General features: G+C 46.9%; 1 protein-coding gene across 1 annotated transcript in view; it reads right to left on the reverse strand.

Moving 5' to 3' along the window:
• Positions 1-437: 437 nt before the first annotated feature.
• Positions 438-12,881, reverse strand: part of IL1R2 (interleukin 1 receptor type 2) — a 35,645-nt gene continuing 23,201 nt past the window's right edge. Inside the window, exons 5-9 of the mRNA XM_060027663.1 lie at positions 9,559-9,730; positions 7,387-7,449; positions 5,061-5,196; positions 3,509-3,651; positions 438-681 (exon numbers count right to left, since the gene is read on the reverse strand). Coding sequence (XP_059883646.1) covers positions 512-681; positions 3,509-3,651; positions 5,061-5,196; positions 7,387-7,449; positions 9,559-9,730 — 684 coding nt within the window. The 3' untranslated portion in view covers positions 438-511. The remainder of the gene's footprint in view (positions 682-3,508; positions 3,652-5,060; positions 5,197-7,386; positions 7,450-9,558; positions 9,731-12,881) is intronic.

Genomic DNA, 12,881 nt, shown 5'->3' on the forward strand with positions numbered 1-12,881 from the left:
TCCGTTTCTCAGTCTGCTAGTATGTTCTGACGTATTTTTCTGACCACCTATTTGAACTACTATTTTTTGGATCGTCCTTTTAAAAAGCATTTACCAATTCTTGCTGACTCTTCTTTAGTATTTCTAAACCATCCTTTCCAGTTTCAACATGAAATTCCACCTTCCCGAAAGGAAAACCATGTCTTTATCTTTGTATCTATAACACCTGCCATAGAGCATAGCTAAAGGAGACTTTTAACACGTTTTTGTGAAATGGATGAATGAATTCCAAAACTCCTTTAGGTGTTTTCACCTCTTATTCAAAGAGCACCTCAAGCCCACCCATGTGCACATTGGCCCCTGTGATTCAGTTTCAGAATAAACTTTACATGTCCACTTCAGTCTTTTACTACAAACCCACTATAAATACAGCAGCTCTGTTAAACAACGGAGGAAAAGAACAGCGTCCCTCAAAAACCAGGGCTGCTAGCGGAAGAAAGGACATCGTTTGACTTGAAGTATTTTATTTCCTTTATTTTACTCGGATAGGATTGAGAATCTGATGGCTGGTCTTTAACTCCATCATCAAATCATAGGCTTTTCCAGTTCTGCGTTTACACCGTCTGTGCATCCATATTCCCCCCAAAACCAAGAAGATGAGGGAAAGGGGGGCCAGTGTAATCTCCCAGGAGAACGTGGCAGCTGTAGGAAGAACAGACATGTGAGGGGTGAACACGCTCCTACCACCAAATAGGACATTGCCGCGCACTTTACAGAGAAGGAAGTGGTGTTTGTCACTTCTAATAAACAGGTACTGATTTTCAGAAAGTATGTCTTACACTGAGATCAAGGATACTTGAGGGTGACATCTGTGGCGTTAGGCAAACGAGCAAGGTAGAACAAATATCCATTGGAGAGAAGCAACGCAGAGCTGGGGGGGTGGGCAGGTGTCGATGGTCTAATTTTGTTCTACCCGTTGGGCTGTGTGCAATGAGATGCCGGTCTAGGTCTCTGCTAGCTGACTGTGACGTAGCCAGCACATAATCTGCCCTTTTCCGTGAGCATGGGTGTCATGAGGAGTCAGTAAAGTAACAAAGGAAAAGAAAAACTTTGAAGAAAGGGGCTTTAGGTGTCAAGATTATCGCTTGGATCCAGTTATTTTATATTCTACTCCTTGGTATCTCTGTGTTATGAAAATATAAGAAGCAATCCCTGGTGGCGCAGTGGTTAAGAATCCGCCTGCCAGTGCAGGGGACATGGGTTCGATCCCTGGTCCGGGAAGATCCCACATGCTGTGGAGCAACTAAACCCATGCACCACAACTACTGAGCCTGAGCACTAGAGCCCGTGAGCCACAACTACTGAGCCCGCACGCCACAACTACAGAAGCCCATGTGCCTAGAGCCCGTGCTCCGCAACAAGAGAAGCCACTGCAATGAGAAGCCCGTGCACCGCAAAGGAGACTAGCCCCCGCTCACTGCAACTAGAGAAAGCCTGCACGCAGCAACGAAGAGCCCTAACCCAGCCAAAAGTAAGATAAATTAAAAAATTAATTTATTTTAGAAAATATAGGAAGTATGGATAAAAAGTTAACAAGTGTTGAGGAGGAGGGATAAGTTAGGAGTTTGGGACTGACATATACACACTACTATATATAAAACAGGTAACCAACAAGGACCTACTGTATAGCACGGGGAAGTCTGCTCAATATTCTGTAATAACCTATATGGGAAAAGAATCTGAAAAAGAACGTATCTATGTATATGTATAACTGATTCACTTTGCTGTACACCTGAAACTAACAGAACATTGTAAATAAACTATAATATACAATAAAAACTAAATTAAAAAAGTTAACAAGCGCACGGATGATGAGGCTAGAAGTCTACATTTTTAAGCTACTGTTTATCTTAGTCTGTGCAGGCGTTCGGGAATCGACACAGTCTCAGACAATTTCTCCAGATGATTCTTCCACCTTAAAATCCCTCAAGGTTTAGAAACGAGTGAAGTTTTAATTTTCGGAGCAGCCATTTGGGGGCGCCTCTCAGCCCTGGTGAAAGGCTTTGACCTGTGCCCTCTGTGATCAGTCATGGCCGACCCAGCGAAGGACAGGCAGGGTCAGGGCTCACGTCTTAGAAATGTTTGCAGGTTCCCAGCATCAGGAGCAGACAAACCATGGTTTCCTTTGGGTCACGATTCTGAAGCCCAGCAGCGGATCCCACTTTCTGTGGAATCCTCCACTTCCAAGTTTGTACCACCACCAACCCGCTCATGGAAATGATCTGGGACGTCAGCCTTCACGTGTGTCCTAGGGCAACGGTTCTCAAACTTTAACATGAAAGGAGCTTGCTAAATTGCAGTCTTTGGCCTCACCCCAGAGAATCTGACCGGGTAGATCTGGGGGTGAGCCTAGGAATCTGCATTTTCAACTAGTGGCTCAAGTCAGGGATGCTGGTATACATGGACCACAGTTGGAGAGAAGTTATACTGTGCTGTCGTTCCTGCCCTGAGGCTTACACACATTCTCAGCTTTCCAATTAGAAGCTCGTCTGCAGCTGCCTCCCCTGCAAACATGGAATACGTGGGGCAGTTTGTGTTTATTGATTGTGCAGACTGCCCAGGAGGCAGGGTAAGGCTCCCGGTAGGGATCGCTTTGTCTCTTCCCTTCTTATCCTTCGGGCTGTCGACAGACCACATCACCCACGTCTCCCTTTCCTGCTCAGCGCTCAAACACTGAGAAGAAATCGATTTGTCAAAATGGTAAGTCAGGTTTTTCTTTTTTTTGTAAATGTCCTTCCGTGAGCACTGCGCTGGTTTGGCTACAGCCTTATCCTTTATCTCCTGATGACCGATGGCTTTAACCCTGAAGCTGCCTGAGCCCTGCGTACCTTCCAGTTCCCAGCTCTTGGAGGATGAAATCTCTCAACCTCGGGATAAAAAGCATCCCACCCTCCTTGAGGGGTCATGAAAGCAGAGCTGGTCCTGCCGATCCAGGCAGAACCACTAGAGGACACAGGTTTTTTTTAAATCTATCGCAGAACCATTTTATCTTTTTTCCAAAAAAATCAGCTTCCTCTTTGTTTTTTTTGTGTTTTTTTGCGGTACGCGGGCCTCTCACTGTTGTGGCCTCTCCCGTTGCGGAGCGCGGGCTCCGGACGCGCAGGCTCAGCGCCCATGGCTCACGGGCCCAGCCGCTCCACGGCATGTGGGATCTTCCCAGACCGGGACACGAACCCACGTCTCCTGCATCGGCAGGCAGACTCTCACTGCGCCACTAGGGAAGCCCTCAGCTTCCTCTTTAAATTTTTCTTTGAGTACAATCTCCGAGCCTGCGCTCTGGAGCCCGTGAGGTGGCAGCCTCCACCCTACCAAAAAAGTCATAAAAAATGAGAGATCTGCTTTCTGTGCTCCGCTAACGGGAGACTCACGGGCCCTCCTAAGTTATCACCCAGAGCGTCAGGAGCTTTATTTAGCGTCCACAGAACATCCAACACATAGCTTTTCCCTTTAATGTCCCCCAAATCCATACCTTCTTTGACTGTGGTGCGAAGCATCTGGAAACTCATTGTATTACGGACAACACATTTAAAGTCCGTGTGCAAATCCTCTCTTACGACTGGATCGAAAATCAGGGGCACTTCAATGTAATTCTCGTTATTTTCCGAGTATTCCCTAGGTGAGAAGACACTTAGTTAAACATCAAGTCTTTTCAACATAGACACCTACACATTCTCAAGGCCCCACTGTGCTTGAGTGGATGTCTCGATTTACCAAGTTAGAGGCACTTGCCATTATATTTGTTACGTATTTGGGAGAATTTCTAAGCCTGTTCCTGAAGGTGAGAGGGACCCTGAAGATGCTGGTCACTGGGATAGGTTACTTGTAACAAGGAGCTTGCAGAAGCCAGTTGAGTTTGGATAATGGGGGAGAAATCACTTTTTAAGGCCCTTGATGAACAAAGAACCAGTCGTAGGAATAGAAATGTCTAGTTTTGGGAAATTGGACCGTATCACCAAGAAATCATTTGCATATTGGAGGGCAGGGAGTTTCCTAGAATCCCGTCCTCCACGGTGTCTACTCTCAGCCCCGCTCACTGCCAACCCTCACTCTAGAAACTCAAGTGCAGACCCAAGGGCTGCAGATGGGCCACAGCGGAGGGGTCTCTAATCAACAGCACTGCCATGTGCAATGTTGCAGGAATCTGAAGATGCTTCACTATGATCTGTTAGTATGAATAAAAATATCATGGGTGTGGAGCCACTAGGACTATTTTTTTTTTAATCTATGGGGGGAAAATAGGCTCCTTTAAGCAAACAGGTAGTACGAGTAAGCTGACATGCGGCATGTGGGTTCTGCCCAAGCTTTTCACAACGAGAATTTTCAAGCAAACAGTCGCACTAACTACACGTAATTTCTATCCACTAAATTGCATCCAGAAAGACCTTTTTGGATAGGCCTTTCCAAAAAGACAAAAATTGGGCCAGCAAAAGTTCAGGCAACTTCAGAGTGCCGAAACTGTGATTTTAAAAACACTTTATAATTTGGAACACTGAAGGGTCTGCCTCCTCACATGCAAATGGTTTCCATCTACAAGGCCTGATTGTTCTACTTTCAGACTGAGAAAATATTTCCCGGAGATGAAGGCTTATGAGGACAGAATCCTCGCTTTCTTTCAGAGTAACCTTCCTTAGAGACTGGAAGGAAGCAGAGGCGGCTCTCGGATCCCGTGGCTAAGTTTCAGAGTCGTTTTAAGGGCTGTGGATGTTTGACTCTGCAATGCTCAAGGAAGAAAGATCTAATTAAACAGCTAGAAGAGGCAACACCAATGTCAAGTAGTAGGCTGCAGCTCATAGATTTAGAGAGAAGGCTTGATTCTCAAGAACAGGTGGTGATACTTAGCAAAAGCCAATGTTTAAGATTCTAAAAATCCAACGGAGTAGAAGAAAAAATATACATTTGTAATGTGGTGTGTGTGTCATATTGATGGGTTGGCTAGGACATTGTCTCTACAAGGAAGTGGAGTCTGCAGGGGGTTCACAACAGCTCTGCCCAGGGGACGAGGAAGATCTTCCCCCACTTACTGGCGCTGCCCCTCGGTCACGCGGCCCCCCTTGTAGGCATCCTCTACGTGCGTGTTGTTGGCAGTCCACCACAGCAAGGTGGTCGCCTGTATGCCAGCTCCCAGAAACACCTTACACGGGATTGTCAGTCTCGACCCTGTGACGGCAAGACGCAGCACATCAAATGTCAGAACCAGCCAGGGGACGGGGTCACATCAGCAGATCTGAGCGGTGGATCCTCCCCCCTCTTTTCAGACACCCTCAGCAATTCTCTTCTTAGAAGGAAACTTAGTTCCCTCAAGCGATTCCATTCACCTAGAGCATCAGAATTTACCAAGGGTCTCCAGCTCTTTCCACTGGTCCTCAGGGCAGATGGAAACCCGGAGGCAAATGGCTCCCCCAAGGAGCCAGGAGCCAGAATCCAGAGGATTCTGTCTCTTTGCCCACTGCTGGCCTCTGCTCTCCTGCTTCCCCTAGGAGCTCTCCATCCCCGGTCATGTTCATTTAGGATTAATCCTTTCAAAAGCCACTGTGGTTTCCATGAATGGTGCCTTCTACAGTTGTGCGATATGATGGTCTGAGGTCCCCTGCCTCAATCGCTATGTTGGGTTTTTTTTAGTCACCAAAGGGGAGGAGGGGGAATAAATTCCTCGCGGGTAATGTGCCTCCCCGGGGTGTGTGCTTTAATGCACCTGGCCACGTCAGGCTCAGAAAGCCCACTTTTCTTCCTCCTTCACATCCCTTATGACCTTAAAGATTTCTCAGCCAAAAACAGCCCACTCGTTCTGGCCTCATATGACTCTGCCAGGCACATCAGTGCATATGCAAAGCAACGGGGCTGGAGACTCAGCTCCACTGGGCTGGGGAGCACAGAGGAGCAGGGGCGCTGGGGCGCTAGTCAGCGCTAACCCGGGTCCCCACTTCCCCAAGCTTCCGGGAGGCTCTTCTGAGAGCCAAGACAGCTGTTGGGAGCTGCAACTCAGGTGTCAGGCAGCAATCCCGGCGTCTGTGCAAAAGCCCTCCTTCTCCATGACCACCAATTAAAGTTAAAAATGTAAGCCCAAACACCAGACAAAAGAGGGAGGGAGGGAGGGAGGGAGATAACAGATAGATAATAGATAGATAGATGGATAGATGGGTCGTTAGATAGATAATAGATAGACGATAGATAGATAGATAGATGACAGATAGATAATAGATGATAGATGGATAGATGGGTGGTTAGATAGATAATAGATAGACGATGGATAGATAGATGACAGATAGATAATAGATGATAGATGGATAGATGGGTGGTTAGATAGATAATAGATAGATGATAGATAGATAGATAGATGATATGTAGATAGACAGGACTCTGCAGCCAGGGTTTAATAAATGAGCATAAGACCTACAAAACCACTATATAAAAACAGACACACAGAAAAGGTACAGGCCTCACAGACACACAGGCCTGCGTCTGAATCCCAGCCAGACCCGACTATGGCTTTTTGACAGATACTGAGCCAGTGACCCCCTGGACAGCTTTTCCTTCTGGAAATTCGGAGAAATAAGACCTCCCCACAGGGTTGATGTTGGCATTGAATGGCATCTTTTTTTTTTTTTTTTTTTTTGTGATACGCGGGCCTCTCACTGTTGTGCCCTCTCCCGTTGCGGAGCACAGGGTCCGGACGCGCAGGCTCAGGGGCCATGGCTCACGGGCCCAGCCACTCCGCGGCATGTGGGATCTTCCCGGACCGGGGCACGAACCTGTGTCCCCTGCATCGGCAGGCGGACTCTCAACCACTGCGCCACCAGGGAAGCCCTGAATGGCATCTTATCAGACTTAGCTGTGCTCAGTAAGAAAGTGCGTGCTGGCCAGGATGGTGAAAAATGGTGAAAACCTCTGTCATGCATTTTCCTTAACTCCCTTGACCTGCTGACCAGCTATGTTGGCGATAAGAAACTGTCTCTGGGGGAACCAGCAGGGGCAGAGTCGGAGTCTTGGGGAAACACTGAGCGTCGGCCAAGTATTGGTAAAGTGAATTATTTTAAATACACTACAGGTGCTGACTTTCTGGGGCATCATGCCTTAATCCTTTCATGCAGTTAACAACAGCTACTAGAACGTTCTGAGTTTTGCACTGAGATTTTTGTAGGCAGGGTTTTCAAGAAGCAAAGTGTACATGTTTTCAGATAATGCCATTACTGATGGTATTTGGTAAAGGGAAACGTTCCCTCTCATTTGCTATTTCCCTCTGGGGTAGCGGGACCTGCAAACCCCACAGCAGGCACAGTCGGTGACACAGGGGTCCTGGGGCCCCAGCTTTGGGACTGCAGCCATCCAGGTGGGTTACACGGTCCTTACCCAGCGAAGCTGAGATGGTCTGGTGGGGGGAGATGATCACGGGAATCGTCTCCTCTTCTCTTTCTGAGAAAGATATGAGGAAAAGAGATTCAGTTAGGAAAGCCTTCATTGCAAGCTGAGGGTCAGGGTCTATTGTTTACCTAATTAACTGAATTATCTTTTACAGCAGGGCCAGCCATTGTGAGACTTGGCTTTTTCTGGCAAAGGAAACCGGCTCTCCACGAAATTGAGCCTCTTTGGCCAATGCCTTTCCCAGAAGAGAGATGACTGGAAGAAGCCACAGTTAAACACACATTCCACGAACAGATGTTCTCTGCTCTGTGGTAACAATTAACCATTCCGCTCCCCAGCTTCCTGAATGAATCCTTAACAGGAGCATTCACCATGTCCACAGGATAGGTCTTACTCCAGAGGCTCTTCGCCCCAAAGTGTCTCTCCCCACTCCCTCGCTACCATCCCATGCGCCTGCCACAGAACCCTGGAGTCGCTTCCAAAGAAATAAAAAAGGCACAGGGGCCCCAGAACCACCTGTTCGTGATGCTAACCCCATACTGAGTGATAAACTCAGTAACCCAGCTTGGTCACCAGGGCTTTTTAGTTGAGGTGATTGACCCTTTGGGGGGGGGGGTGGGAATTGGAACCCAGCTCCCTGAGAGGCAGGTCCCCCAGCAGCTGGAAGAAACTGGGCATCTGAACTGGAGCAGAAAGGACAGTTGATGGGGGTGGACAGAGAGCTCTGCTCCATCCCCACCTCTTCCACTAAAGAGCATTTGAAACCCTAACAGGAATAAGCATTATGCAGCATCCCAGGAGAGCCCGGGGAGCAGCTGCTTCTCCACCAAGACCGGGAGCTTTTCCCTCCCCTCACGGTCACAGGGCTGCTGCACAGAGGCTGGGAGCAGAGAGGGGAGAAGAACGCCCCAAGGACGAGACGTTAATGCATCCGTGGGTCCCAATTCCAGGCTGCATCAGCATCACCGACACAAGGGTGGTGGGAGTGTTAAACACAGGCTGCTAATCGCTTCTGATTCAGTAGGTCTGGGTTGGGGCCTGAGATCTTCCAGGTCTGATGAGTACCCAGGTGATGCCACTGCCGCTGGCCGAGGACCACCCTTTGAGAACGGCTGAGACACAGTGTGGTCCGGACACAGGATTATATGTAGGTTGGCGCCCCCTAGTGTTCCTGTGCAGTATCACATGAACAGGATAATTCGGGCCCCCTTCAAAGTCACGGGATTCTCAGGGGTCCCCGCTGTGCGGGAGTAAGGGGTTGATGTGACTGAATCTTCACAAGACGTTAAAAGAACATAATCTAGAGATTTCCATTCATGGGAGACACGATTTTCCCTGTAGTAAAACTGAATCTCTGATTCTCTGGGAGAAAGAAGTCTTTCCTCTCACAGACCAATTATGTAACCTTAATACAGTTCCAATGCTCTCTGAAACGTCCTTAAAAGACTCCAGTTGTGTAGTTACTCAGTGTATAAAACAAAGAAAAGCACCATAGTTTCCAGGGCAGGGGCTGGAACTGCCTCACTTGTGTGCCCTTTGCACCAAGCTTGATGTCCCACATGTAGGAGGCATGGAGGAAACAGTGGATAAACTTGACATGCTAATTGGTACTGTTCACAACATTATTTTCAGGTAGAACTCATTTAAACCAATGAGATCCCTCACTATTTAAAATCCTGGTTTCAAGGGTAACTAGACCTGCTTGGGAAAGACCAGAAAAGGGCAATTTTCACCACATATGCCAACGCATAGCCTTCTCACTGAAAAATCCAATAAAATCCTAGTAACCTAGAATTATACACAAAGTTACGGCAACCGTGTCCTGATAGGTGGCCCTGGAGGTGCAGGCCTTCCAAGGGGACCTTGCAAAGAGACCTTCCAAGAGAACCACTGTTTGGCTCCCTCTAGTGGTACATGTTTTAGCCTCAGACTCGGAACCCCGTCAACTACCCAGGGATTCACCATTCCTCATAAAAACACCCTGCTTCCTCTCTTTCCAAGTGTCCTACACATCTTAGAAGCCTGATGCTTAGAGAGTTGCCATATCTGTTTTCCTTTCATACCAAAGACACTCAAAGAATTCTACAGGAACCCTAATTTTTTCCTTGCATGCTTGTTGCTGAACCAGGGTGCAGAGGTACCTTGATAGCAAGTACTCACTCTTAACACGGAGTTTGATATTCCTGGTGATGTTGTATTTCCTGCCTCTGTGGGCAAACGTCATGGCACACTGATAATAGCCCGCGTCCTCCAGAGACACATTGTTTACCAGTAAGCGAGTTCCCCTCACACTTAGAAATTTCTCGTTGTCTTGATCCAAAGGGACAGAATCCTTAAGAGAAAATGTTTTTCAAAGTTACGCTATATCTTAATTAACATCTCAAAAACTATGAACAGCATTGGTATTATCCGTCACTCTTGAATCTGCAATCCAAGAACCACTCTGATATTTACTTTGCAAATATTGTCCTTTGGGACATGCTTTTAACTGTATTTTTAGGAGGGGGAGTCTGTTAGCATATAACACGGGATGGCTGGGTTTGTTTAACCAGAATGTTTAAAGCACATTTGCTTTGGCACAATGGGAAAAAAAGAAACTATCTTCTTTGACAAAGTAGGCGATTAAAATAGAAATATATTTACGGCATAACAGCTGCCTATAGAAACATCCAGAAAGGAGTGCTTGGGAAGCATCCAGAAAGGAGTGCTATGGGAAACATCCAGAAAGGGGTGCTTGGGAAACATCCAGAAAAGAGTGCTTGGGAAACATCCAGAAAGGGGTGTTATGACGTAGTCATGGCAACTTGGAGAACAAGGCTCAGAAGAGTTGATATTGCAGTAATCACTTTAAACATCATCTCAATTTTAGGAGTCAGTAGAGACAGAGAAAAATTTGTAAGACAAAAATAAATGTGGGGCTTCCCTGGTGGCAGAGTGGTTAGGAATCCGCCTGCCAGTGCATGGGACACAGGTTTGAGTCCTGGTCTGGGAAGATCGCACATGCCGTGGAGCAACTAAGCCTGTGCGCCACAACTACTGAGCCTGTGCTCTAGAGCCCATGAGCCACAACTACTGAGCCCACGTGCCCCAACTACTGAAGCCCACGTGCCTAGAGCCCACGCTCCGCAACAAGAGAAGCCACCACAATGAGAAGCCCACACACCGCAACGAAGAGTAGCCCCTGCTCGCCGCAACTAGAGAAAGCCTGAGCACAGCAACAAAGAACCAATGTAGCCAAAAACAAATAAATTTATTTTTAAAAATAATAATAAAAAATAAATGTGAGACATGAGGCCATACTTCCTGTATGGACAAAAGGTACTGTGCGTTCTACAGAGCAGACCCTCAAGAGGGAAGTCTCCAGTAACAGAGAACACACCCTCATGAGCACAAAATGTTCTCAGGAACATCTCTTTCAAAACCATGATGATTGCGAGGCTTCCTTAATGGTGCAGTGATTGCGAGTCCGCCTGCCAATGCAGGGCACACAGGTTCAATCCCTGGTCCGGGAAGATCCCACATGCCACGGAGCAGCTGGGCCTGTGTGCCACAACTACTGAAGCCCACACACCTAGCTCCCATGCTCCGCAACAAGAGAAGCCACCACAATGAGAAGCCCGCGCACTGCAATGAAGAGTAGCCCCTGCTCGCCGCAACTAGAGAAAGCCCGTGCACAGCAATGAGGACCCAACACAGCCAAAAATGAATAAATAAATTAATTTTTTAAAAAAGAAATGCCTTTAAAAAAATGATGATTGCAATAGTCATATATAACCTTGAGTCATTGCAGAGACTTTTTCTGAATGAGAACCCAGGCATAACTGGAATAGTTTGTCAACCACATAGCTCATGAAGTCTAACTGTACAATGTATTTAATTAAAGAAAGAGATTTCATTGTTCCCAACATGAGTGATCAATATGAAAAAAGCCAAACAGGGCCCGGCAGCACAGTTATTCCAGGGCCTACGAGCCCCCAGGTCTCCCCCGTGTGGCAGGGATGTGTGGGTTCTGGCCTCTGGGGTCAGAGGTTTGGCTTCACCCTCTACCAGCTGCATGACCTTCAGCACATTCCTTACATTTCCGGTCTCTGTTTCCTAATCTGTAAAATGGAGATATTAACAGCCCCTATTGCACTGGGTTCATGTCAGGGAGTTTAGAACAGACTTGTACACAGAACGTGCTCAGTAATGATTAGCATTCTTAGGACGGGAACAAATATTATTATTAAGCGCCACCATGATACCCTTGTCCACCCGAATTTATCGAGGACCATTTACAAATCAAGCACTGCACGAGGTGCTTCCCACACTGTGCTCCATGTAATCTCAAAACAACCTCAGGCAGTGGGAATGACGAACTGCCGTCTTGCAGAGGGAACAGGTTTAAGAGGTAAAATAACTGACCAAGGCTATGCAAAAGGTCAGTGAAGAAGCAGGGTTTCCAATCCAGACTGCTCAACCCCAGAACCTGTGCTCTTTCCTCTACGGTAAAACCCCTCACTTGACCTTTTTATGCTCTTACAAAACCAAGAGCTCCATAATTGGGCAGGTGAACTCCTAGGAGCTGGCTGTTCACTTTCTCATTTAAAAGTTCCCAATATTAAATTGACATCCTAGAACTATCTTGTAGTTAGAATACCAGTCAACTGGTCAACCTATTTTTTGATTAAAAGGTTAGTTTCTATCCATTTTTAAACAAATAACTGTACTTTTCAGTATCAATCTATGGTGTATATCAGGAGTCGGCAACTTTTTCTGTAAAGGGCCAGAGAGTAAATATTTTAGGCCTACGGTCCACGTGGCCTCTGTTCAACTATTCAACTCTGCCGTTGCCCCACGAAAACACAGAAATAAATGAGCGTGTCCCAGCAAAACATTACTTATAGACACGGAGATTTGGGTTTTATATCATTTTCACGGGTCATGAAATATTATTTTTTTTTTAACCATTTAAACAAGTGAAAGCTAAGCTGGTGAACATACAAAAATGGGTGGCAGCTCAATTTTTGCCCACACCTGGTCTAAACAAGGGAGCCAATGATAGTAGATATTTATTCAACCAGTCAGGACACGAAATTGTGTTTATATTTTACTCCTTTAACTCAAAGGCTGATTTTTATGTGCTTTCAGAAAACTCTATCAGGGCTTCCCTGGTGGCGCAGTGGTTGAGAGACCGCCTGCCGATGCAGGGGACCCGGGTTCCTGTCCCGGTCCGGGAAGATCCCACGTGCCGCGGAGCGGCTGGGCCCGCGAGCCATGGCCGCTGAGCCTGCGCGTCCGGAGCCTGTGCTCCGCAACGGGAGAGGCCACGGCAGTGAGAGGCCCGCGTACCGCAAAAAAAACAAAACAAAACAAAAACAACAACAACAAAAAAAACTCTATCAATATGTGTATCAAGTTGTTAAATAGTTCTTTCTAAAAATTTCTATAGACAAGCAACAGAGTGAAAAGCTCTTGTCTTCAGCTGTTATTTATTCTGCATT

Source organism: Delphinus delphis, chromosome 12, assembly GCF_949987515.2.
Source record: "Delphinus delphis chromosome 12, mDelDel1.2, whole genome shotgun sequence".
NCBI classification, from domain to species: Eukaryota; Metazoa; Chordata; class Mammalia; order Artiodactyla; family Delphinidae; genus Delphinus; species Delphinus delphis.